This window comes from Boleophthalmus pectinirostris, unplaced genomic scaffold, assembly GCF_026225935.1.
Source record: "Boleophthalmus pectinirostris isolate CB_2022bp ecotype Guang Dong unplaced genomic scaffold, ASM2622593v1 HiC_scaffold_8, whole genome shotgun sequence".
Classification (NCBI taxonomy): domain Eukaryota; kingdom Metazoa; phylum Chordata; class Actinopteri; order Gobiiformes; family Gobiidae; genus Boleophthalmus; species Boleophthalmus pectinirostris.
The window spans coordinates 39,253,512-39,279,525 of NW_026571515.1; the positions used below are offsets into that span (position 1 = coordinate 39,253,512).

Consider the following 26,014-nt stretch of genomic DNA (forward strand, 5'->3'; position numbering starts at 1 on the left):
CCCCCCTTTCCTTTTTCAAGACAAAACATTAACACCGATCGTCACGAAACATTCTATATCAGTTCAGGCACAATTACTGATCAATTGCAAACAGTAATCTTCACTATTATACACAACAACTTAGTTTTCTTTTTCATACATACACACTGCATTCGATTTTTTATGTTTTTTAAATGTCATCATTGTACTTGATTCTTTTATTTCTTTGTCAAGACTATTCCATAAGTATTCCATAATTCCCTTCTCTCATTACTGTTGGCACATATCAAATTGGTCAAAAATTGGGACACCTGGGACATTTTTTGTACAAAACTGGGGCACATCAGTGATAAATCTGCTGGGACAGGGGACAGAGGGCTCAAAACTGGGACTGTCCCGGGTAAAAAGGAACGCTGTTACGCTGATGGGGGAAACCAGAGTGCCACAAAGACATGGGAAAAACATGGCAGCTTCAAAAAGAAAGGCTTTATTCCAGCTGGGAATCAAACCCAGGATGTTCTGACTAGGGATGAGCATGATTAGTCGACTAATCGACAATTGATCATTAACAATTTCATCGATTATGTTCATTTCTAATCGACAAACCGAATATGGGTTTCTGTGCGTAGAGACGAGGCCTCGTCTGACAGTGCAAACACTGGAGTTGCGGCCTCAGTCCCACATTTGGAGATCACTGTACCACTCAGTGAAAGCGTGTTTATGCAGTGTGGATGGGCATTTGATGAAATTTTCTTAATCGATCGTCGGAAGAATTAACGATCGATTATCGATTAATCATTAACGTTTTATATTAAAATGATCATCATCATTATTACCATCTGCACTACTAATCTGCATAAATAAATTCAACTTTACGACATATAAACATAACGACTCTAGAGCCACATCAGCCCATTTGACATTATAATGTGTTTAATTCAGTTTTGCGCAGCTCTCACAGAAACGAAACTTAAAACCGCATTGCTAATTTGCATAAACTAAGCAAAGTTAAAACTACAGCTCTTGTGTCGCTGATGCGGTCAATTTCTGTTGGATTAAAAGACATGACTCAGTGGAATACAGGTGAGTGTGTCCATATTTGCGTTTGTCAAAACCAGGACACCGTACGGGGGGAGGGAGGTGGGGACTCGTCATCGACATTGCGCGACTCTCACCTGGCAAAACTTTTTCCCACTGGACACCGAAACATATGTGCTGCTTTGTACACTGTGCACATGGACTCTTGTCCCGAACGCAACGGAAAGCGTGGAATTTCTTGTACAAGTCATCGTTGCACTTCAGTACGTTGCAGGCTGCTTACTCCTTCTGAGTGCAGAGAGCAACATGTATGGACCCCTGTTTGGTCACGCTACACACAGCAACCTACATTCGGTTTGTCGATTAAAATGAACGTACTCGATGAAATTCTTAATGATCAATTATCGATTAATTGACTAATCATGCCCATCCCTATTATGCAGTATCCCGGTTACTGCAACATAAAGAGCTGCGCTAAACCTGCACACGTACGATCTTTGAAAACACACAGAACAGACTCACCTTCAGCATCAACATCCCTCTGTCACAGAAAGGTCACCTATATTCCACTGAGTTTTGCATCCTTTAGTCTGACAGAAGCTGAACCTCATCAGCGCACAATAGTGTTTTTTTTTTTCTCCGCTTAGTTTATGCAAATGAGCCATGGGGTTTTAAGTTTTATTTCTGTGAGAGTTGCGCAAAGCTGCATTAAACACATTATAATGTCAAACGGGCTGATGTGGCTCTAGTGGTGATGGTTTATATTAGGGATGGGCATGATTAGTCGATTAATCGATAATTGATCATTAAGAATTTCATCGATTACATTAATTTTAATCGACAAACCGAATGTAGGCTGCTGTGCGTAGTGTAGTGTGACCAAACAGGTCTGTACATGTGTCTCTCTGCACTCAGAAGGAGCGGGACACAAACAGTCGGTCAGTCTGCAACGTACCGAAGCACAAATGTGTATTTAACGATGACTTGTACAAGAAATTCCCCGCTTTCCGTTGCGTTCAGGACAAGTGTGAGTCCATGTGCACAGTGTACAAAGCAGCACATATGTTTCGGTGTCCAGTGGGAAAAAGTTTTACCAGGTGAGAGTCAAGTGTCGATGACAAGTTCCCCCCTTCCCCCACCCGTACGGTGTCCTGGTTTTTTACGAACGCAAATCTGGTCACACTAACCTGTATTCCACTGAGTCATGTCCTTTAATCTGACAGAAGTTGAACCGCATCAGCAACACGAGCAGTTTTTTATCTTCGCTTAATTTATGCAAATTAGCGATGCGGTTTTAAGTTTCGCTTCTGTGAGACTTGGGCAAAACTGAATTAAACACATTATAATCTCAAACGGGCTGATGTGGCTCTAGAGTGGTTACGGTTTATATGTCGTAAAGTTGAATTTATTTATGCAGATTAGTAGAGCAGATAGTAATAATAACGATGATCATTTTAAGATAAAAATGTTTATGATTGATCGATAATCGATCGTTAATTCTTCTGACGATCGATTAAGAAAATTTTGAGTTTATTTATGCAGATTAGTAATAGTAATAATAATGATGATACTTACTATATAAAAACATTAATGATTAATCGATCGTTAATTCTCCCGACGATCGATTAATTAAATTTAATCGAATGCCCATCCCTAGTTCTGACTGTAATGCAAGTCTGCCACTCCGCCACTGTGCCATTAGCCTTAAATTAGCCCAATGATATTGTAAATTTAGAGTAGTTCTCTGGGATAATTCTGCTGTAACCTCATTGCGTTAGTGGCATAATTTTGTTTCAGTATATTCGTTTATGGCCTATATTTTCTTCATCATTATACTGTACTTCAAAAAGTGACAGGAACAGCAACAAGGGATTTACATTCTTCTCGGTTGGGTTTGCAGTGATCAGTGCCCAGTGTTCACAAATGGTCTTGTTTTTGTGTCTGAAAGCTTTTACATAATTAATTTTCCTCCCGCGTGCTTCCTCTCAGATCTAATTATGAAACATTATCTGTCTGTTCATAGGTGGAGGTCATTCGCAAACGTCTCCACAAAGACATTCTGCATAATCCGGTGGTGATGCTGAACTTCTGTCCCGACCTGAAGTCCGTCTGCGCCGACCTGAGAAAAGTCCACGGAGAGTTCGTCTTCCTCATCGACCGCAGCGGCAGCATGAGCGGAGTCAACATCAACAGAGTCAAGGTATTTTAAAGGTCCTATAATTACCCTAAATTGATTCTTGTGAGCTTTAACCGATGTTAGAATGTTGTTACCTCATCAAAAACTGACCTGGAGTTGTGTTTTATTTCATTTCCAGTGCTCAAAATGGCAGTTTTCATGTTAACAGCTACATTTTACTTTTTTTCAGTAGAGACTGGCAATTCCAGGGTTGAAATTATCCAAAATTATTGTAGAGTATGGAGTTTTAAACCACAGTTATTAACTAGGGTTGTTCCGATATTGCTACAGGTATCAGCAAATACTCAGACCAAATCACTGATACGAAGCCACTCTGTCTTTTCCTGAATGACAAGCCATAGATGCAAGGAGATGTGAGGAGGCGCTGTTGACGTCAGTGGCTAATGCTGCCTCTAACACTCAAAGCAGGTTAAATATAGACTGTGGAGGTTCTGTGGACGCTTAAAACACACAATAACATGCAATAACAACAGAAAAGACAGTCTCAATTTATGTTATTATGTTCTTTTTTCAGGCCAAGCATGTGTTTTCACACCTGACAGTTTGGACTGTAAAAAGTGAAAAGTGAAAAAGGGCAGAGGGCAATAAGAAAACACAATATCAATAGAACCGGAGCATAAATTTAATGTCATATACGAAATACCCTGCATGTCCTGCAATAAAACATACATTGGGGAAACAGGGAGGGCGTTCACTACACGAAAAAAGGAATATAGGGCAGAATGCGAGAAGGAAACAGTGAAGGAGAAACACGAGCAACACAACACAAAGCAGAACAGGAACAACTCAAAAGGGGCATCTCTGACCACTGTGAAAGAGAGAATTAAACTTAATTAACTCTGAATATTCTTCTTAAAAATAATCCATAATCCAGACCAGGGGTGCTCAATACGTCGATCGCGATCTACCAGTCGATTGCGATCTACCGGTCGATTGCCAAGGTCGTGTGGGTAGATCGCCGTGTCTCGTTTCGGACTCACGTTTGGACTCGGTCTTGTCTCTCACTCAAGGTCTGACACTCAACAAGTGTGATCATATTTCATTACGGCCGCTGCTGTTGGCAATAAACTTGTAGCGGGTGCAGGAGCATGTGGGGCGTCTCAGTGCAGCCTGTGCGCTCATTTGAAACCCGCGGAGACTCTACGATACATCACAAACACACACGCTCCCTATGCACGACTCGTCTGCAACAGCGTGTGCCCTCGTGTACCAGCGTGCATCACAGGGCAGGTTAAACTTCCTAAACATCCTACCTGTCCATCTGCCTCACGTCAGCACGCCGCCCCTCGCCTTTTCACGCTCTCGCTCCTTCCTGCGTACAGCCAACACAAGCCCCTCCCACAGTGCGCTGATTAGAAGAGCAAGACCAAACGTGAAGCAAAAACCAGTCTAAATTTGTGTTCCAGTGTTGGCACAAAGCAGGTCTACAGCATAGAGCGGATCTACAGAACAGACCTACTGCCACATTTGGCTGAAGTTTGTCTAACACAAATGCATCTGTGTTTGTCACGATGTGCGTTTGGTTTGGTAAATGTGCAGAGGCTGGTAAATATCACTGCAAAACCAGAAAAGAATGAAACTCCAGTTTGGAACCTAAAAAAACAGGTTTAAAAATCTTCCTTCACTTTTTTCACAGTTTTGTGTAAAGTGCCAGAGGAAGTTCTCTTAAAGAAGAGGTTCTCAAACTGTGGGTGAGGGTCCAGAAAAGGGGCACAGAGTGTTTCAGTGCAGTTTGCTTGGCTTTGTATTAGGTAGATCATTATGACTTGGTCATTTTGTAAGTGGCTCTCATGCTGAAAAAGTGTGAGCACCCCTGATCCAGACGATCGGGCTCCACCAGTCCTGGCTTTGGACTTTCATCCACGTCTTTTTGGATTTTTGAGCGGGATGTGGGAGTGGGCTGAGGTAGAGCAGCCATTGACTCAGTTTGTCTTCTTCCTCCTTCTCCGACACTCTTCCCTTCTCCTCCAGAGCTGACAGATGTAAAGCGTGATGAGAGAATTCTCCAGCTACTGCGCAATTATCATCAGAGCAACTGAGAAAAAAGTTTGGATCATGTTTGTGTCCGGGGTGTAACGACGAACCGAGATGACAGAAAAGCCGGTAGTAGCTGAAGTGTGTGTTTTCTTCCGGTCGACGTAAATACATTTGTGCGCCCCCTGTCCAAGCAGAAGCCTTCCCCACCCCCAGACATTAAGCAGAATTAAATAAAGGCGATTTAATGTGTTTTTCATGTAAACCTCAATTTGGAATTATGTCCATGTAAACTCAAAGGAGAATATTTTAATTCAGAGCTATATAATTCAGAACAATTCATTTGGAATTAAAAAACTTCACACCCCCCCTGTGAAGAAGAAAATATTGTGCACCCCCCCACTCCACAGAACCACTACCAAACAAATCACACCCTCACCTTCAGTCGCCTACATATGAGAGCAAGTGTTTTAATCGTGTTTCCAAAGCCACTCCAGGGGACACACAGAGCATATGTCCGTCCATATTCTGTGCTGCGCTCACCTGCGTCATGAGGCAGTCCGCTCCTGTGCATTGTTTTTAAAGATAATGTCTGTGTTATAGATGGGGCCACTTGCGTCATCCAGCGTGACAGAAACCATGTCTAATGCTGCAGCAGTATCAGCTCCTCTGCTGTTTGGTACTTTACCTTATATGATGCTAACAGAGCTCGCTGGTTTACTGAAGCAGCATTCACAAAGCGGGATGATTGTTAGCAATATTTGGCACGTTTTTGCTGAAAAAATTCCGCTGCCAACATTTTTAGACACAGTAAACACAGCAGTCTTTCCTTGTTTCCCACCGTAGTCACAATGAAGCCGAGCGCTACATACACTTTACATACAGTTTGTTCTCTGCACTTCCTATCTCCTGCTCTGTGTTGTGTGTGTGTTTGCTTGGTGTAAAAAACAAAACAAAAACGACACTATAGTAATAGATGCATCAAGAATTTCGTACTTCCGGTCATGGCGCTCTGCATACAGGGAAGGATTTTCCTAAAAAGTGAGCATCAAACCGCCATGTTTGTTTTCCCAGTGGGATGCATCTTTTGACAAAGCCGATCTTTTCAAGTCTTTTGAACCGTATCGCTTTTGTTTCTGGTTCTGATATTGTCATAGTTTAGTTTTGGGATTCAGACATCGTAATTGTGTGGTTGTTGGATCCTAACAGTGGAAAACGGCTTGAGAAATTTGTTTGTGAACACCATAACTGCAAAAGGGAATCAGATCTGTGTGACTGCAAACCTCTGTTCAAACTTTTTCCCTTCATAACGGAATTTAAAAAATAGTGAAAGGTGAAGGTGATGGGCAGTATTGATCCACAGGAAGAACCAAAAAGGAAACCTCTGACTGCCTAAATCATCTCGAGTTTCTAGCTAACTTTTTGTATATGGAGCGACAAGAAAGCAAAATCCCGATCACTCGCTTCACCTTGGTTATGAATTTAAAAAGTCAACGCCAAAGCGAAAGGCTACACCTGTTCGCCAAGAAACACCTTCCACTGCAAAGAGACCAAGACCTGATGTTGCTGTAAAACCAGAAGAACAAGAAAGTGCGAGTTCAGTCTGTTTGTCTTCTGTACCTCTCACTTAACAAACGGGATTTTACTTTGATGGTGCTCCACATACAAAATGTTTGCTGCAAACTTGGGATGATTTCTTAGGCAGTCAAAGGTTTCCTTTTTAGTCCTTCCTGTGTATCAATCCTGCCCATCGCCTTCACCTTTCACTATTTTTCAATTCCGTTGGGAAGGGAAACAGTTTGAACACACACATCTGATTCCCTTTTGCATTTATGGAGTTCGCAAAAAAATTCTTGCGCCGTTTTCCACTGTTAGAACATCCAACAACCACGCAATTACGATGTCTGAATCCCAAAACTAAAATATGACAATATCAGAACCAGAAACAAAAGTGATATGGTTCAAAAAACTTGAAAAGACTGGCTTTGTCAATAGACACATCTCACTGGGAAAACAAACATGGTGGTTTGATGCTCACTTTTTCAGAAAATCCTTCCCAGCATGCATTGCGCGATGACCGGAAGTCCGAAATTCTTGATGCATCTATCCTCCCTGTGCACCCTCTGACATTGAGAGCGTCACTGCCAACTATTGTAGTGGATGTGTAATTACACTTTATTCCGCCCCGGCATTGCACTGCCCCATCATTAGGACTGCTCTAACTAGTCATATGTCCCTCTCAAATATGGCCAATTTTGTCTTTTTGCACATAAAATGCCTTGTTTTTATATGAAAAAGGAATACATTTTTATATTTTTAAATGAGAATCTTTGTTTCCCATTCACCTGCAGTGTTCCACCTTAAAGACCCCCTGCCTGTATTCAAAGCTGTCTTGTATTTGTTCCTTTGCTGCTGCGGTCACTGAATATTATTGACTATTGGAGCAACAGCAGCCTCACAAAGACGCCCATTCACTGCTCGACCTCCCGTAGTCGTTGCTAGGCTTTAGCTCGCCCATACACAGGCGGGTAAGTAGTGTAACAGAGCACATCAAGGATCCTCCACTCAAGCAGCACTTTATACCACCATGAGATACTTCAATCACTCTACTGCACAAGGGAGTGTATGTCTTGGATTCAGAATTAAACCAGATATTGTAGTTTTACTAACATGTTGGGATAGTACTATTTCATTTATTTATTACTGGTCAATGTACATAGTTTAATTTCCAGCTGGTGTGTCAGATTTGTTTAGACCTTGACCTTTAGTCTTGTTTTCGTCCCAGTTTGAGCCCAGATTAGTCTTGATGTCCTCAGTTGAGTCCTGATCTAGTCTAGTTCCAGGTTTATTTTATATTATTTTATATATATCCCTGATTTGATGTGGTTTGGTCTTGTCCTAGTTTTGTTCCTTGTTTAGTTCTACTTTAATGCTAGTTTAATTCTGGTTTAGTCCCCGCTTTAGTCCTAGTCAAGTCCCTACTTATGCCCTGGTTCAGACCCTGTACTATTCTGGTTTAGACCTGGTTTAATTCTGCTTTAATCCTGGTTTAGTTCTGGTTTACTCCTCACTTTAGTCCTGGTTCAGTCCCAATTTAAGTCCTGGTTTAGTTCCTGGTTTAGTATGTTTTTTTTTCTTGTTTGGTCGCTGCTTTAAGCCTGGTCCAATCGCTGCTTTAGTCCTGGCTTTGTCCCTGCTTTAGTCCTGGCTTTGTCCCTGCTTTAGTTTTGGGTCAGTGTGTACTTTACTATTGGTTCATTCCCTGGTTAGTCCTATTTTAGTCCTGGTTTAGTCATAGGCAGAGTTTGCCAGGGTCAGAGGGGCACTGCCTCCCCAATGGCTGAAATATGTCACGACATTGAGTCTATAATATGGCCAATGCAAGTATTTACTTTTTAAAAATGTATTCATATTTTAAATATGTCAATAAAACAAAAAGATTGTATGAAATAAATATGAATCCTAGTCTGAACCAGGACTGAACCAGGATTAAAACAGGACTGAACCAGGACTAAAACAGGACTGAACCAGGACTGAATTGGGACGAAACCAGGACTTAACCAGGACTTAACCAGGACTGAACCAGGACTAAAGCAGGACTGAACCAGGACTAAAACAGGATTGAACCATACTAAACCAACTAAAACAGGACTGAACAGGACTAAACAGGACCAGGACAGGACTGAACCAGGACTAACCAGGACTGAACCAGGACTAAACAGGACTAAACCAGGACTGAACAGGACTAAAACAGGACAAACCAGGACTAAACAGGACTAAAACAGGACTGAACTAGGACTAAACAGGAGGACTAAAACAGGATTGAACCAGTACTAAACCAGGACTAAAACAGGACTGAACTAGGACTAAAGCAGGACTGAGCCAGGACTAAAGCAGGACTGAACAGGACTGAACCAGGACGGAACCAGGACTGAACCAGGACTAAAACAGGACTAAACCAGCACTGAACCAGGACTAAAACAGGACTGGACCAGGTCTAAACTACCAGTGTTGTATGTGTAATAGCATTATAACTATTCTGTGTAATGTCACAGAATAGTTATACAGAATAGTTATAATGCAGCGTTGTGGACAGTAAAGCGATAATTTCATTGTACAGGGCAAGGTGTTTCCTTAGTGTGCACATTACGCAATTTAAATCTTGAATCTAGTGCTCTGACATTAAACTGTTTGCCCTCCCAGCACAAAAGTCAAACTCCGCCTATGGGTTTTATTCTACTTTAGTCCCTGCTTTAGTCACTTTAGTCCTGTTTTAGTCCCCGCTTTAGTCACTTTAGTCCTGTTTTAGTCCCCGCTTTAGTCACTTTAGTCCTGTTTTAGTCCCCGCTTTAGTCACTTTAGTCCTGTTTTAGTCCCTGCTTTAGTCACTTTAGTCCTGTTTTAGTCCCTGCTTTAGTCACTTTAGTCCTGTTTTAGTCCCCGCTTTAGTCACTTTAGTCCTGTTTTAGTCCCCGCTTTAGTCACTTTAGTCCTGTTTTAGTCCCCGCTTTAGTCACTTTAGTCCTGTTTTAGTCCCCGCTTTAGTCACTTTAGTCCTGTTTTAGTCCCCGCTTTAGTCACTTTAGTCCTGTTTTAGTCCCCGCTTTAGTCACTTTAGTCCTGTTTTAGTCCCTGCTTTAGTCTCTTTAGTTCTGTTTTAGTCCTGTTTTAATCGTGTTAAAATACAAATGTTTTTCTACCTGATTTTCTTGAGATGTTCTGGGCTCAGAGCCAGGGAGCGGCTGGACAGTGATGCAGAGGTGTTTAATCAGTGATCTTTCAGGAAATCCTTCTGTAAATATCAACTGCACATTACATATTGGATTTGCTCTTTTTGTTAAAGCAAATTGGCTCTTTCTCTGATAAAGAAAGGGCTGTTTTTAAATTGCTCTCTCTCTCTTGGCCTTGTCCATTGTGTCAATAATAGCAAAATCAATTTTCTTGCTCACAAAAATGTATTCATTTATAATTCGCACTATTCTAGATCCCATTTAGACAAAGTGCATTAGCTCTACCAAATAGTTAGTACCTTGTTAGAAAAAGCCTATTTTTAAGTATAGTGGATTTTCGGCCATTGTTCACATTCAGAAATCGTTTGGTAACTGGCACGGAAATGATTATCTAAGTTATTTAAATGAAAAAAAGTGATTTCTGTGCAAAAAAAGCTTCTGTCTTTGAAATTGTAGGGTAGATTTATGGAACAGGTTGTGGGAGGATGTAAAAATGTGTCTAAGCCAATTCAATAAAAAGTTTCAAAGAATGAGTAATGTGATTTTTTTTTTTTTTGTATCTTGGCTAGAATGAAATAAAAAGCAGGGTCTGTTTCTGTTAAAGGTGCACAATGTAACTTCTGTGGTGGAGGGTATGCACTAGGGATGGGCATTCGATTACATTATCTTAATCAATCGTCAGGAGAATTAACGATTGATTATCGGTTAATCATTAACGTTTTATATTAAATTTATCATCAGTATTATTACTATCTGCTCTACTAATCTGCATAAATAAATTCAACTTTACGACATATAAACCGTAACCACTCTAGAGCCACATCAGCCCGTTTGACATTATAATGAAAAGAAGAAACGAAACTTAAAACTGCATGGCTCATTTGCATAAACTAAGTGAAGAAACTTCTTAGGTTCGTTTTAAAGACAATGCAGTAAAGTGTATTTATCTTGTTGACATGTTTCGGCTGCTGCTGCAACCCATCTTCAGAACTGTCACCGGTGTTGGTGGTGACGTGTCGTATATCAGCTGTTGTTTCTTTCTGTGGGCGTGGTCAACCTGATGGACCTGGCAGGTCGCAGGAGGAACGCGCCGTCATCACGGTTAACGCTGTCCGTGCCTCGTTTCCTGATTTCAATGGCCTCCTTGATCCAGCGTGAACTTGTTGTTTTTCGATCCAATGACCCGAGCCCTGTCCCAATCCAGCCATCTGAAGATGGATTGCAGCTAGCAGCCGAAACATGTCAGCAAGGTAAAATACACTTTACTGCATTATCTTTAAAAAGAACCTAAGAAGTTAAAGTATATAAGAAGACAAAATGAACATCATTGGCTTACTAAGTGAAGAAAGCTGATGCAGTCAACTTCTGTCGGATTAAAGGACATGACTCAGTGGAATACAGGTTAGTGTGACCATATTTGCGTTTGTCAAAACCAGGACACCGTACGGGGGGTGGGAGGTGGGGCCTCGTCATCGACATTGAGCGACTCTCACCTGGCAAAACCTTTTCCCACTGGACACCAAAACATATGTTCCTGCTTTGTACACTGTGCACATGGACTCACACTTGTCCCGAACGCAACGGAAAGCGTGGAATTTCTTGTACAAATCAACGTTAAATATGCATTCGCGCTTCGGTACGTTGCAGACTGACCGACTGTTTGTGTCTCGCTCCTTCTGAGTGCAGAGAGACACACGTACAGACCCCTGTTTGTCCACGGACACGGACGTTTGGTCACCCTACACTACGCACAGCAACCTACATTCGGTTTGTCGATTAAAATGAACATAATCGATGAAATTCTTAATGATCAATTATCGATTAATTGACTAATCATGCCCATCCCTAGTATGGACTCTGCTTGTTTCCACGGAGATATTGTTTGACCTGGAATGCTCCACAATGTAGCATTAAACTGATAGATCTTCCATTTATACAATGAAGGGAGTTAAAAAAAAACATGCCTCTCCAAATCTCAGTCATCTATGGAGAGACAAACCCCCTCATAGACAGAATGTACATGTGCTGTTGCCAACTTGTCTCCATGGACATGAATGAGTTTAAAGCCAAACTGTGGAACATGTCAGTTTCATAGGACGACTTTAAAACAATGGGCTAAATGGTCTTTGTGTTGTAACATATTTTTTTATTTTTCTCTTATCTCATGACTGAAAACATGAGAGGATTTATGTACGTCTGGCCTCTTTCTAATCCTTTTCCGACTATTTATTCTCATCTTAAAAAGAAAAGATTAAAGAACACATATTATGCTATTTTCGATGTTGTAAAAATACTTTATTCATCACAAACATACCATATGGAGTTGTGTTTTGTTTCATTCGCACATTTTAACACACAAACCCTGCAGATTTAAACTGAGTTCTTCTCTCAAAGAAGAAACACTCACATTAATACAGGAAGTGCTCCACCGAGTTTTTGATCTCCATACCTTCACTACAGTCATTTGGACAATTTCAGCTCTGGAATTGCCTATGGAATTCAAGGTAGACGTTACTTGACATCACAAGCAACAGAGTGTCTTGAGCTTTGGTGATATAAACATCTTAAGAATAAAGGATTGCTCAAACCTCAAAGACATATCTGGAAACAGAATTATAACATGGCTTAAATTAAAGCTCACAAGAGACAGTCTGTGTGTAATATAGGACCTATCATGCATATGTATATTTTGCCTGCTATGATAAGTTGCTGAATTTCAAATCTCCAATCACGAATTCTGCCCCTGTTCCTTGTCTCTCCCTCAGGACGCCATGGTGGTGATTCTGAAGAGCCTGGTGCCCGGGTGTATGTTTAATATTGTGGGATTTGGTTCCACGTTCAAGTCCCTCTTCAGCACCAGCCAAAACTACGAGGAGGTAAAACTGACCCTCTCTTCAAAAGCTCATCTTTTCAATAGAAACATGCTGCTTTGATGTGGTGCTTTGATATAGAATGTATAGTATACTATACTATATATGTATCAGTGTTTTCCACAGAAAATTATATGGTATGGTATAGAATCCTGCCAACTGTTTTTAGTTTTTTTTTTTCATTACAATTATGCTCAAAAGGAATACATGAAAAATATAAATATATCAAACAGAGATTATAGTTTTGTTATATGGGCATGATAAACCTTCTCAAAGCTTTTAAATGGAGATTTGAACTTGACTTTTAACTAAATGTCAATGGGAAAATTTTATGGCAAATTTCATTAGTCGGTTGTTTAGCTACTAAATGGGAAGAAAGGAACAGTGTGAAAAATCTCTCAGTTGTCCAGATAAAATCCATGGGAAAGGAGAAATTCAATTTGTCGACTGGACAAAGGTTTATTTGGTTTTGAATGATCTGCGAAACGTATTCGACCAAATAAACTTTTAAACTCTTCAGTTCTGAACTGAAGAAGCAGCTTGGATGAGCTGCGAAACATATTCGACCAAATAAACTTTTGTCCAGTCGACAAATTGAATTTCTCCTTTGCCAAGAAAGGAATAGCCACAAATATTGAACAATCGTGACTCAGCCCTTAGAGCATAAATTACAACAGGCCATTTTACCTTCCCCCATCTCCACTAAATATTAGCCAGTGCTTGTAATATCTGAAATCTGGTAATCCAGAAAATCAGGGTGGGTGTGCATCTTTGTGACATACACAATAAGTAAGATTTTGCAGCTAAGGTAGTCCTGACCAAGATTATCTCTAGATATGCAGATGGGCCCCTTGCTGCTCCTCACAGATAACCCCACTGGCATTGAAGGACGGGTCAAATGCAGAGGACAGATTTCCCTATAGGGACAATAAAGTGTACCTTACTTTATTTTTACGGATGGTCTGACAAGGATTTTTAGATACCCATATCCCACCGATATCCCTAAATTATACAAATGAAGTTAATATTTTCATTTAGTCTTCTCAAAAAGACAAATCAGAAATCTGGGAAATTTCACAAGTATCAGTGATAACAAATATACCATCTTACTACCTTTTCTAATGTTTTCCAGGACGCGGTTGCCTTGGCATGTGAGTACATCAGAAAGATCCGTGCAGACATGGGGGGCACTAACATCTTGGCCCCTCTCTCCTGGATCCTGAGGCAGCCCATGTTCAGCAGTCACCCACGCCTCCTCTTCCTCCTCACCGACGGAGCAGTCCGAAACACAGGCAAAGTCATAGAGCTAGTCCGGAGCCACGCAAGATACGTCAGGCAAGTGCTCCAGGTTTAAACATCAGCATCTGTGGTTAATTCCTCTAAATGCATGAGAATAAAACTATGAGCTTACAATGTTATAACGTTGTTCCCTCATCAAAAACATGCCTGAAGTGGTTTTAGATGTCGTCCAAGCATGTTTCAGTATTTTGACGATACCTCTCGGGCACTATTCGGACACTGTTTATGGTTAACTCTGAGATTCTGTCCAATGTTCAGCCCACAAGCCGACATCATCCATGCTCCCACATGACAATTCTCCATAAATACACAGAAGTATGATACTAACAGCAACTTGAAAAACCTGAAGCAATGTGCAGTAGTTTCATAAGCAGGATGCATGGTGATGACACTCTGAGTGACAGAAGAGTCAAAAATGAAAGTGAAACTTAGAAAGTATGTTAATATAGCATTTTCAAAACAATTAAAGGTAACATCTACCATATTTTTCAGACTTTCAGATGCACTTAAAATCCTTTAATTTTCTCAAAAATCGACAGTGTGCCTTATAATGCTGTGCGCCCCATGTATTAATTCTGGTGCTTACTGACCTCGAACCGATTTCATGTGGTACACGGCGCTCAAAAATCTGTGAAAATGTTTTAGTACGACTTCCAACAGAAGCTGACCACATGAGGGCACAAGAAGCGAGATGTTTTTTTCAGTCCTTATAGTTTATGCAAATGAGCCATGTGGTTTTAAGTTTAGTTTTTTGTAAAACATAAACAAATATGCACAAAACTGCATTAAACACATTATTACTCAATGTATATTTGAGTCGTCCTCATAGGAAATAAAAAAATAAAAAATAACTCAAATGATCCACCCACATTCACATTCATAATCCACATTCACCAAGACAGGGAGACAACGCCAGGCGAATTACGCCACGATCTGCCGATGGATCGTGGACGCCTGGACTAAGGATCAGTCTCAAGTGCCGTCCGTTTGTTTCGCTTAATGTGCCTTATAATCCCATGCAATTTATGAATGAAAATAGATGAGAGAATTCAACATTATTGATATTACGCCTTATAATCCGGTGCGCCTTATAGTCTGAAAAACACAGTAAATCTGTGATGTGATAGCAGTTAATACCACATAGAAGTAAAATACCCCCTCTTTAGACATCAGCTTTTGAGAATGCATTGGATTTCTGTAGCACTTTTGGTTACCTCCTGCCTTCAAACTCCCTCATACACGCACACACATACTAGAAAATGTGAGTGAAATGTCTTGGCGCCTGGTATTCCCAATGGTCTCGCATTCAAATACTAACCAGGCCTGGCCTTGCTTATCTTCCTAGATCTGGCAACATCTGGCAATGACAAGCAGGTATAGCCAAGTTCAGTCTATGTAAAGCATTATGATGTAGTTAATCTGATTTGGATACCACAGAATTGGTATTTCATATTTAAAAATGTTAATTATCTGTCTGTACTTAACAAAGGTGAAATTATTTCAGCCCTTATGTCTGTGTTCAGGTAGAGTAGAGGGCTCATAGGCCAATGTGAAGTCACACAATAGCTATGTAACTTTTTAAAATAATCAATACATAACCTGCTTGTGTCCATGTGTTTTAGATGTTCAATGCCATACTGTGTAATATTCCAGGCAAAGCAATGACATCTCCATGGAGACAAGCCTCACTAAATGTTTGTTTCTCACATCTTAGCACATATGCCATTTTCCTGCCTTATTTAAATGTTATCCTGACAATCTAAAATCCTTTGTGTCCTTTGGTTCAACAGATTTGCTCATTTAACACTTGTCTTAACATTATTTCACATCATGTTATAATCCATATGGAGTCTGACAGCTGGTTAGTGATTGGACAACTCCTTCACACACAGGTTACACAGGGCTTTGTGTTGTCAGCACACTGGAGCTGATGAGCGTCGCATCTTAAACGGAGGAGATCGATTCAAACTAAATTGTTATGGATATTGTCATTGTCTGCAGTGAAGCGGTTACGACCTTGTAGCGCGCTAACAAAGACGTGTTTGACTGAATTATATTACTGTCTATTATATTAGCCGCCGCAGACGTTTTGATTCAATGTTTCAATTAGAAACTACATGATTGGTGGTAAAATTCACTTTACTGCCATTGGGACATTGTGCAAGACACTTCCCCCTGCTTCTGTTTTATTTGAAGTCTGTATTTTGTCATGCATATCCCCATGGAAATGTTATTGCTTTGCCGGGAATGTTCCACTGTATGGCATTTATTACAGGTGTTATTATTGCTCAAAAATATCTTAAAAAACAACATAAATTCTTACTGTGTAGAGGGTCGCCTCTCCACATATCTGACTTGTAACTTGGCCTGGTGGCCTGTTTGTCTCAGTGGAGATGGGTCGATTTAATGTCATACTGTGGAACATTTCAGGCAAGCGATAACGTCTTCATGGAGTCAAACAGGTGTCTACCCCAAAAATCATTGGAAATGTCATTGCTTTGCCTGGAATATTCCACAGTGTGGCATTCAACTTATCTATCTTGCATTTATTACACCATGCTCGCACCAAGAGTGTTGTGAGTGTCACACCAAGTGTCGCCACGGCGACAGCCACTCAGTGAACACCTTTTGACAGATACATGTAAGGCCTTGGTTGAGGCACTAAACTTGCTCTTAATTACCCCCACACGTGGTTAACGTCCCTAGAGGGAAGAATGAGAATGAACTGAGCACACAAAAGCGTTTCTGTTGCTCTTGGAGGGAGTGCAGTGTTAAGGTTGTTTTTATTGCTCAAAAATCTTTTGAGCATTTTTACTGTGAGCGAGGTCGCCTCTCCACAGTTCTGATCTGATCCAAACTGTGAAACATTCCAGGCAAGGCAATAATATATCCATCAGAAAAGTTAAATAATGCATCTTGAAGCACAAATTTAACTCTTTTTTTCACATGGCATTGAAAAGTGAATGCACGGCATCTGAAACAATTCATTTTGTAATATTTCTTTCTTTCCTATGGCATAATCCCTACAGAGAACCTTGTCATTATCCCATTTTTTTACATGCGCACAGCCAGCTAAGGACAGTGTAACAAAAGACTGTTAAAAAGCATCAGGTATAACTCTGCAAAAAGGTGACATTTCCATTTTTATCTTGCCCTCTTGGCTCTTATTATACGAGAGGACTCAGTATGAGCAGTGAAATTAGCACGCTCCTCCCGCCTGCCTGTCAAACTAAATGAATTCAGTTTCAAACTTTATTTTCCTTAAAAAACTGACTTAAAAAGCGACAGGCATGTCTCAACTTGAAATATGTTTCCTTTGAGCATAAATTGGGGTGTTTATATGCACCGCACGGCATTGTTAGTGCTGTGTGTGTGTCACATCTGTTTCTAACCTTTTCCTCAGCTTGACTTCATAGATCTGTGAGGGGAATTTGTTGTGCTTGTAAGTTTAGCAATAAAACCAGAACCACAAAGCAAGTAATGAGATAAAACAAACAGTAACAATAAAACAATATTAATTAAAAACATAAAATCCACTTTTATGGCTGTAGCACCACGAGAATGCTCAATCTCATCTGGTTTCAGAAGCTAAGCAGGGGTGGGCCTGGTTAGTACTTGAATGTGAGACCGCTGGGAAACGAGGTGCCGTAGTGGGACAGCAGTGACTCTAGTGTAACTGTTGTTGTGTTCTTAGGCAAGACACTTCACCTTGGACAGTGTGAATGTAGTGTCTGAGTGTGTGAGTGATGGGTATCTATAAAAAAAAGTCTATATCTACATCTATAAATGAAATGCATTACCGTATTTTACGGGCTGTTAGGTGCTCTGGATTATAAGGCACACTGTCATTAAATGGTCTGTTTTTGAACTTTTTTCACAAATAAACCACACTGGACTTTAAATGAAACACAACAGTTGGATGGGTCAGTGGGACTTTGTTTGTGGCGTTCACGGTGACTCTGGGCTTTGTTCAGTTGTGGCGTGTAGGGAGGGTGTTGTCTGGGATCGCTGGATTGTTGACATGTTCGCAGTGACTCAGTTGTTCAGTTGTGGCTCAGAGTGGCACATTGGACTCGCTTTTTTGGTTCGTTCCTTCTTTCCGTTCCTCGTCGGCGTGGAGTGATGAGTGTGTCTGTGGGTGTGTTGCGCTGTGTGGTCGCTGTCTGCTCCGTGTGTGTTTGCGTGCGCTGTGGGTGGTGCGACTTTGTAGTTTACTGAAGTCGCGCTGGGACACCCGAGTGGATTCGTGTATGGGGCACTCTGTATTGCGTGGCATGGGGTTGTTTTTTGATGCGGTTAAAGGCTTAAGAGCGCGTCTATTTGCCCGGAAAATAAAGTACTATCATTATTTCATACTAATTCCAAGGTTGATGGTTCAATCTCTTGACACTGAACCCACCTTGCCTGTGTCTGTAAATATGTGGTTAGTGGTGGTACAGAAGGACTGCCACCTTTGCTACACGACCGCTTTATCGCTATAGACTGACAAGGGAAAGAAGAAATAATGGACTTGCAGTTCTAAGAGTTGGATCAATCCTGTGATGCACAATTGAAAAATAAGAGGTATTAAATGAGAGTGAGTTGAACAGTGCATCAGTTGAATGTCCCACTGGAAATATCACACAGAACATGAGACATGATTTTCCTCAGGGATTTGATCATCCGTGGAGTAGACAACAAAATTACAGTGTTTTTACTAAAGGTTTTCCTTAGATTGACATAAAGTGGCTGGTGCCTTTGAGATATGACACTATAATTGGCAACAATATTCATGGGTTTCAGCTTCCTATTATATAAAACATTTTGGTGCAGTAACAGTAATTTTACTTCTATGGGGTAATAACAGCTAACCCATAACATATTTAGGTCATGTTATATGTTATATTTGCAGAAAACAACATATGTTTTATACACTTCACTTTTGTTTTTGACGCTCTGAGACTCCTCCCTTTGCTCTCTGTGTTAAGTCACTCCCTCTTCAGAGCTTTATCACAATATAATCACCCAATAAAACTACTGCACATCGCATCAGGTTTGTCAAGTTCATGTGTTCAGTTTTGTATCATGATTTTGTATATTTATGGAGAATTGTCGTGTGGGAGCATTGTTGATGTGGGCTTGTGGGCGGAGCATTGCACAGAATCTTACAGCTAATCATAAGAAGGGTTTGGATAGGACCCGGGAGAGATTGCTAAAATACTCAGACATGCATGGATGATCTAAAACCTCTTCAGGCATCTTTTTGACAAAGGAACATTGTAATTGTGGAAAGCTAAACAAATCTATTTTGCCTAATGCCACCTCTTTGAACACAATCTCTTGTTTTTATTTCTGTGCAGGTGTTTCACGTTTGGCATTGGTCAGAATGCATGCAGGAGGCTGGTGCAGGGCGTGGCCACAGTGTCCAGGGGAGCGGCGGAGTTCCTGTCGGACGGAGAGAGACTGCAGCCCAAGGTTCAAATCTATGCACATACAGTATCTGTTCTTTTGGTCATTTAGGGCTGTCATGGTAACCACAATGAAGAGAGTCCACACTGCAAAAGCTAATGTATACAAGTATTTTTAATCTTTGAATGAAGTGAATTATTCAAAAAAATTTACCTTATCTAGATGATATTTTTATTGTTATTTCAATTAAAAAAGCAATGCCTATTCAATCGACTGTATCACCATTGTCACAGTAATTAACAATTAAAAACAAAATATATCTTATAAATGGGGAAAGTCCTCAAAAGATCACCTGTTCATGGGTTTCAGAATGATTCATTTTTAAGACTGTTGCCATAGCGAATAACCATTTAAAACTAAATATTGTATCTTACCTGGAAGTTCTGCTGCTTAGCGTGCCTTTCATTGATAGTCACATCTATTAGTTTATCGCCTCGCTGCTTCCCGTTTCTCATCATTGGAGTTCAACAATTACTTTCTATGATGTGAAAGTAAACACATTGCTATAAAAGAAGAGGACATGTTTATCCACAAAATTGCATTGATTTATATAATTTATAATATATATATCCTTATATAAAAAGGGTAAGTCTTCTTGATGCATAACTTTAGGGCAAATAAATCAGAGAGAATAAAATATCAAAATTTAAACAGTCACGATGACTGTTTTTTGATTGGTGTTTATTTGAAATAAACTTTAAATTGGAAATAGAGCTCGAAATCTGTTTTTTTGTTTGCCACTAAAATGGAATCATGAAATAACAAACTTTTTTCCCATTTTATTGTTTTTTGTTCTTAATGAAATTTGAAAGAACGAATGACACACAGACCATTTGACAATTAAATGTTTATTTGACTTTCACTGTGACATTTGGGAGAAAGCACCAGAGTCCTAGATCTTCTGGACTCTCCTCCTTCTCCGGTGGGTGAAGTTGCTTTTCATCTCTCCTGACATCTGCACATCCATCTCCAGGTTTCTCTTTAGACTCAGAATCTTTAAGATCTTGGAATGCTGTTGGTTGAACATCATCTTGCTGTCAAGTTTGATCCATGTGGTTGATGAGGTTAATTTGGTCTAATAATTTATTCTAACATACATTTTTCAGACCTAAGTTTAGTTTGTAAACTAGTAGTTTACAAATGAACTACTATTATTACATTTAGTTTAGTAGCAGTAGTTTGGTAAGTTCAAGTTCAAGTCTAAAAGTCTAAAAATATCATGTCTGAAAGTTAAACTCTGAAAAAAATGAACAGTTAGAATAGGTTTTGATGTTTTGGTGATCATTGCCAAAGTAACAAATTGTTGAAAACATTGATGCTCTCTGTTTTCATTGGCTAAAAGTTCTCAAAATGGAGCTGGTCCTGGTAGAATGATGTCATGATGGTCTTTAGTATTTAAACATGGAAGCCAGAGATTCATTTTTTTTTTCTCAGGCTTCAAAGGTGGGGGAAAATCCTTTGAAAATGTGTGTCTCAGAAATGTGCTTCTCTTCTGGCTCCTCGACATTCCTCAGATGTTGGGGAAATTTAAAGTTCTCTCACCTCTTGCATCTGCCCATCACTGGTTCTTTGACTTTGGGCATATTTTTTCTCTTCTTTGCTGGTTTTGTTTCCTTATTATGCAACGTCGGTGATTGAGCCGCCAACTCGGCTCTAACTGAAGTCCCTCAGGCTTGTTAGTTTGTGCGTTCCAAGTGATGTTGGGCTTGACCTGTGTTTTAGGCGGTTCTGTCTCCTCTGCAGGAAGAGTGCAGGAAGACTTCTCTTAGACATCATATTTAACCTCTTAGCCTTTCAGGTCTTCTTTTTCCTGTTTTGCCTTTTCATATTTCTTTGCTTTTTCCCAGCAGCTTTGGTCGGTTGGTCAGGTCATTTTGAGCAGGTGTAACACATTATATCATCTTTGACACCATCTGGAGACTGTAAGGTCCTTTGTTTTTTGATTCTGTTTTAGATCTCCATGGTTATTTGTAGGATCTATAATATTAGCTTCAGTTACTTCACTGGTGTCTTCTGCTGAAGGTTTTCATCCTTGTTTGTAGGTTCATGTGGTGCAGGGAGACATTCCTTTAAAGAGACAATCCAGAATTTTGGACATAGGGCCTCATTTCCTAGTGAGCCAGAGTGTTGGAGACGTGTGGAGACACTTTTTAAAATATTCCATCCAGTCCTTGTATCTGCAGAGGTCACTGGTGCTAGGCTAGTGCATGTCAATGACCATAGTTATCCTGCCACTAAAAGCAGACTTACCCACTCCACAAAACACCCGAAACAAATCTATTATTACACCAGACTGTCCATGTGAATGTTTGTGTCGATAGAATAATGTCTGAATTAAAATTAACCTTGAATTGCATTAATTGTCACATGTTGAGGGACTATTTTCTCAGCAGCAGGGGAATATTACTTTGCGGTAAGATCAGTCCGCCGCTGCCAAGCTTTCAATCAGGAAGAACAACTCGCTACTGCTGCTCAGACATATATCCTTCAAATGCAAGGTTGGTTTTACAAGACTGGATGGAATATTTAAAAAATATTCACTCTGGCTAACTAGGAAATGAGGTCCTATGTCCAAAATTCCAGACTGTCCCTTTAACACCTCTATGACAATAACCTGGGGTACAGCTTCACTCATCTCAGGTTTCAGAGGAGCTGAAGGAAGTTGTCCCAATTCAGGACATTTCTGTTCATTCAGGACTCCATGGTCAGTTGACTGTGTCCCTAAAAGGCCTCTACCTGATTTGACTTTATTCTTGTCAAGATAAATGCTCTTTACACCATGCACTGTACGCTAAAAGCAGCTAATAATGAAACAGTAAAATATCTATCCACTTTACATAATTTTATGTTTACGTAATGAGTAATAGAGAAGCTACTGACAGGGTTACCTTTTTGTATCCAATCCACCACGTTGTTACTAAGAATCATGGGAAACCAACTGCCTGACACTATCCCAGACACTTGATTCTCTGTCATAGAGCATTTTCATAAGTGTCAAAAACGCAAATAGGCAGAGATTGGAGTACTATAAGAAAATAACTGGATAACACCGTCCCAGACAGTTGTTTCTGTGTCATCTGTGTCAATATCACAGTTGGCAGCAAGGACGAAATGGGTGAAGCTGAAATTTTAAACTAAAACATGTTCCTGACTCATGGACACAAATCAGGTACAAGCTCTTAAACTTATCTACTGTATTTTTTGGACCAGCCAAAAAATGTGCAATGAAGAAGAAAAAAACACTTTTTGGGGAAATGTATTTTGTAAAATCAGAGAACCGACATTTCATCTTGAAAGGCAAGTTCTAGTAATAACAACAGAATAGAGAACAACAGGCTGAATAGGCATTAATATGTTAACGTAATATGTTAACAGTTCTTCAGATAATTATAGCATAAACAACAGAACATAAGTTTACCAAACTCTCCATCTCTCTCCAAATCACTAAATCCATTGAATTCTTCATCCTCGGTGTCACTTCTGCACGACCTCCGGAGATAAACCATAAGTCCATGATGTAAACAGAGCACCGCTTCCTCTTTTGCGTAGCTGTCGTCAGACTCAGCATCAGTTCCAGTTAGAATTATTCCGGTCTTTCTGAATTTCCACAGGATGGTTTGGATTGTCATTGAAGTTCAGGCTTTGTCGATTCATCCAGTGACGTCCAGGAAAGTTACATGGTGCATCCTCCCGGTTGCTGTGAAGCTGTGTTCTCCATCCCTGCTTTCCATCAAGTCCCTCACAAGTTTCTCGCTCGCTCCAAACTTTCGGTCTTCTGTTCGATTACTGTTTTTGGCTGAATATTTCACTATTTGCAGCGAGACAGCGTCTATTTCTACAGGAGACATGCACAGTAGAGTACGAAGTGATAGTGGTACAGGAGTAATAGTAGTACTAGATACTGACACAAGAGTCTAGAGCCTCTCGCGGCTGTCAGTCTGAACATTTTAATATATAAGTCGCACCGGAGTATAAGTCGAAGGAAACACAAACCATGAAAAAAGTGTGAATTATAGTCCAAAAAATACGGTAGATAAATTTTTTTGCACTGCAGAAAACTTGATATTTCAATAAAACAGCATTGCCAATTCAATCTAGCGCCATTGCCATAGCGATTTACAGTTCAGTTCAAATGATTATATTTATTAAATGGGTAAAATTTGTTAAAATATCACCTACAAACAGGAAACTGAAACACATGAATACTGTTACCAACCTGTTGCCAATTACAGTGTCATATCTCAGAGGTACCAGCCACTTGATGTCCATCCAGGGAAAACCTTCAGTAAAAACACTATCATTTAGTTGTTTACTCTTCTCTCCACAGATGATTAAATCCCTGAAGAAAACCATGTCTCCTGTTCTGAGTGATATTTCCATCGAATGGCTTTTCCCAGAGACCAAGGAGGTGCTGCTGTCTCCGGTGGGCAGTACGTTCCTCTTCCCTGGCGACAGTCTGATTGGATACTGCGTGGTTTGTGATACCACCCGCTACCACGCTAACCCCAAATCTGTGAGTGCCCAGACACAAGCTGCTGCTGCTCAGATGTGAGGTTTGAAAGAAAAAAGACATTCAGCAGAGGAGCAAAATGACGTGCTCCCTGTGGTTTTGAGTAGGGATGCACCGATATGATACAGTACGAGAATCGGATATCAGTTACAAGATACTGGTTCAGTCGATATCCCATTTTGATTTATAAATTGGTGTAATTAGACAATTTATTGGTTCAAAATGACATAATATTAAACTTGTATTTTTTTCAGTGCTGTTTTGTTGTTACTTTAAATGAGAAATAACTAACAATACACAATTGGATAATTGTTTTTATTATTATTATTATTCATAATAATAATAATATTAATACATAAATCCTATTATTATAATTCTGTTTCTGCCCTATTATCTGTTGTTATCTATTGATAATTGATAGAGCCAAAGTATTGACATTGGTATCGGAACAGAAAAGGCTGGATCGGTGCATCCCTAGTTTTTCGTTTTAAGAGGGTTTTGTGTGCAATTTGTATTAGACACATGTAAACATTTTATTAATATTTTTATTAAAGCCATAGTATGTACATTTTTTTTTGTCCAAAATTGATTAAAATAAATACATTTTTGTTGTTGTAGTCAGTACCGTAGCTACCCATTAAGCACATAATGCACAGCGTGTAGGCACCAAGTGCTTGCGGTGCACCACATGAATCCTTGTATCCCTAATCCTAAACCACATCCCCCATCTCACCCCCGGGCCTCAATTTCCACCACCCAGGATGAGCACATCAAAGCATCTGTGCGTAGGGAACCCGGATGGCTAGCTGTGGCTCTGGTTGTAGTTTTTATCGCACTGAAAAACATATGAAACATGCTTCCTTGCTGTGAGTGAGCTTATATCTCCACAAACCTAACTCTTAGGCCCCGTCCACACTAGTACATATTTGTGTCGTTTTCGTTGCGGATACAGCGTTTGTTCACACTAAGCCTATTGAAAATGGCTCCAGAGAACGATCTGGTGCCGCCAGCTCCCACGAATTCATTAAGGATCTGATCCGGCACTGTGTGGACGCTTGAAAACGCTGATACGCTGATGTAGGTTTATGCGCCATGAAGTAGCTAATTCACCGCTAAAATGCAAAGAGGCTAGAATATATTCATATATACGGTCTATGCGTATGACCTGGAGATGTATAATCTCTGAAAAATTTAGCATGAACCATCTCCAACGCGATAGAAGCACAGAACAGACTCACCATCAGCAGAACACCCCTCTGTCACAGAAAGAACACTCATATTCCACTGAGTCATGTCCTTTAGTCTGACAGAAGCTGAACCGCATCAGCGCACAAGGAGCGCGCTGTTTTTTGAGCGCTCAGTTTATGCAAATTAGCCATGTGGCTTTAAGTTTTGTTTCTGTAAAACATAAACAAATATGCTCAAAGCTGTGTGGATAGGGAAGGATTGTGGACACAGAAACAACGTGTGTGGACGCAGATCGTTTCAGTGTAAATGGGGTCTAAGCCACACCCCCCACCTCACCCCCAGGCCTCAATTTCCACCTCCCGGGATGAGCACATCAAAGCATCTGTGCGTAGGGAACCCAGATGGCTAGCTGGGGCTCTGGTTGTAGTTTTTATCACACTGAAAAACACATAAAACATGCTTCTTTACTGTGCGTGAGCTTGTATCTCCACAAACCTGACTCTTATTTTCTTGTTTATTTTGCTGGAGATATTGTTCCTTTGACTATAATCTTCCATAAAATGTATGTATCTCCATGAAGAAAGATGTTTTTAACTTCCTATTTCTATGGAATCATGCAGGTAACGTGCCACCTCCAGAAAGTTACATATTATGGCAATTATTATGTTATTACTACTGTATATAGACAGTAGAGATCGGGAGTGTGGGCAATAATAAGGCATGATTCTTTCTTTACATTTGAGAGAAGACTGAAAGATGAGCTGATAAACTACTACAAGGA

At 40.2% G+C, this 26,014-nt stretch overlaps 1 protein-coding gene across 1 annotated transcript in view; it reads left to right on the forward strand.

Moving 5' to 3' along the window:
* vwa5b1 (von Willebrand factor A domain containing 5B1) overlaps positions 1-26,014 on the forward strand; it is a 135,832-nt gene that overhangs the window by 25,074 nt on the left and 84,744 nt on the right. Inside the window, exons 7-11 of the mRNA XM_055166088.1 lie at positions 3,041-3,217; positions 12,684-12,794; positions 13,921-14,123; positions 19,427-19,541; positions 23,863-24,048. Of these exons, the coding sequence (XP_055022063.1) occupies positions 3,041-3,217; positions 12,684-12,794; positions 13,921-14,123; positions 19,427-19,541; positions 23,863-24,048 (792 nt within the window). The remainder of the gene's footprint in view (positions 1-3,040; positions 3,218-12,683; positions 12,795-13,920; positions 14,124-19,426; positions 19,542-23,862; positions 24,049-26,014) is intronic.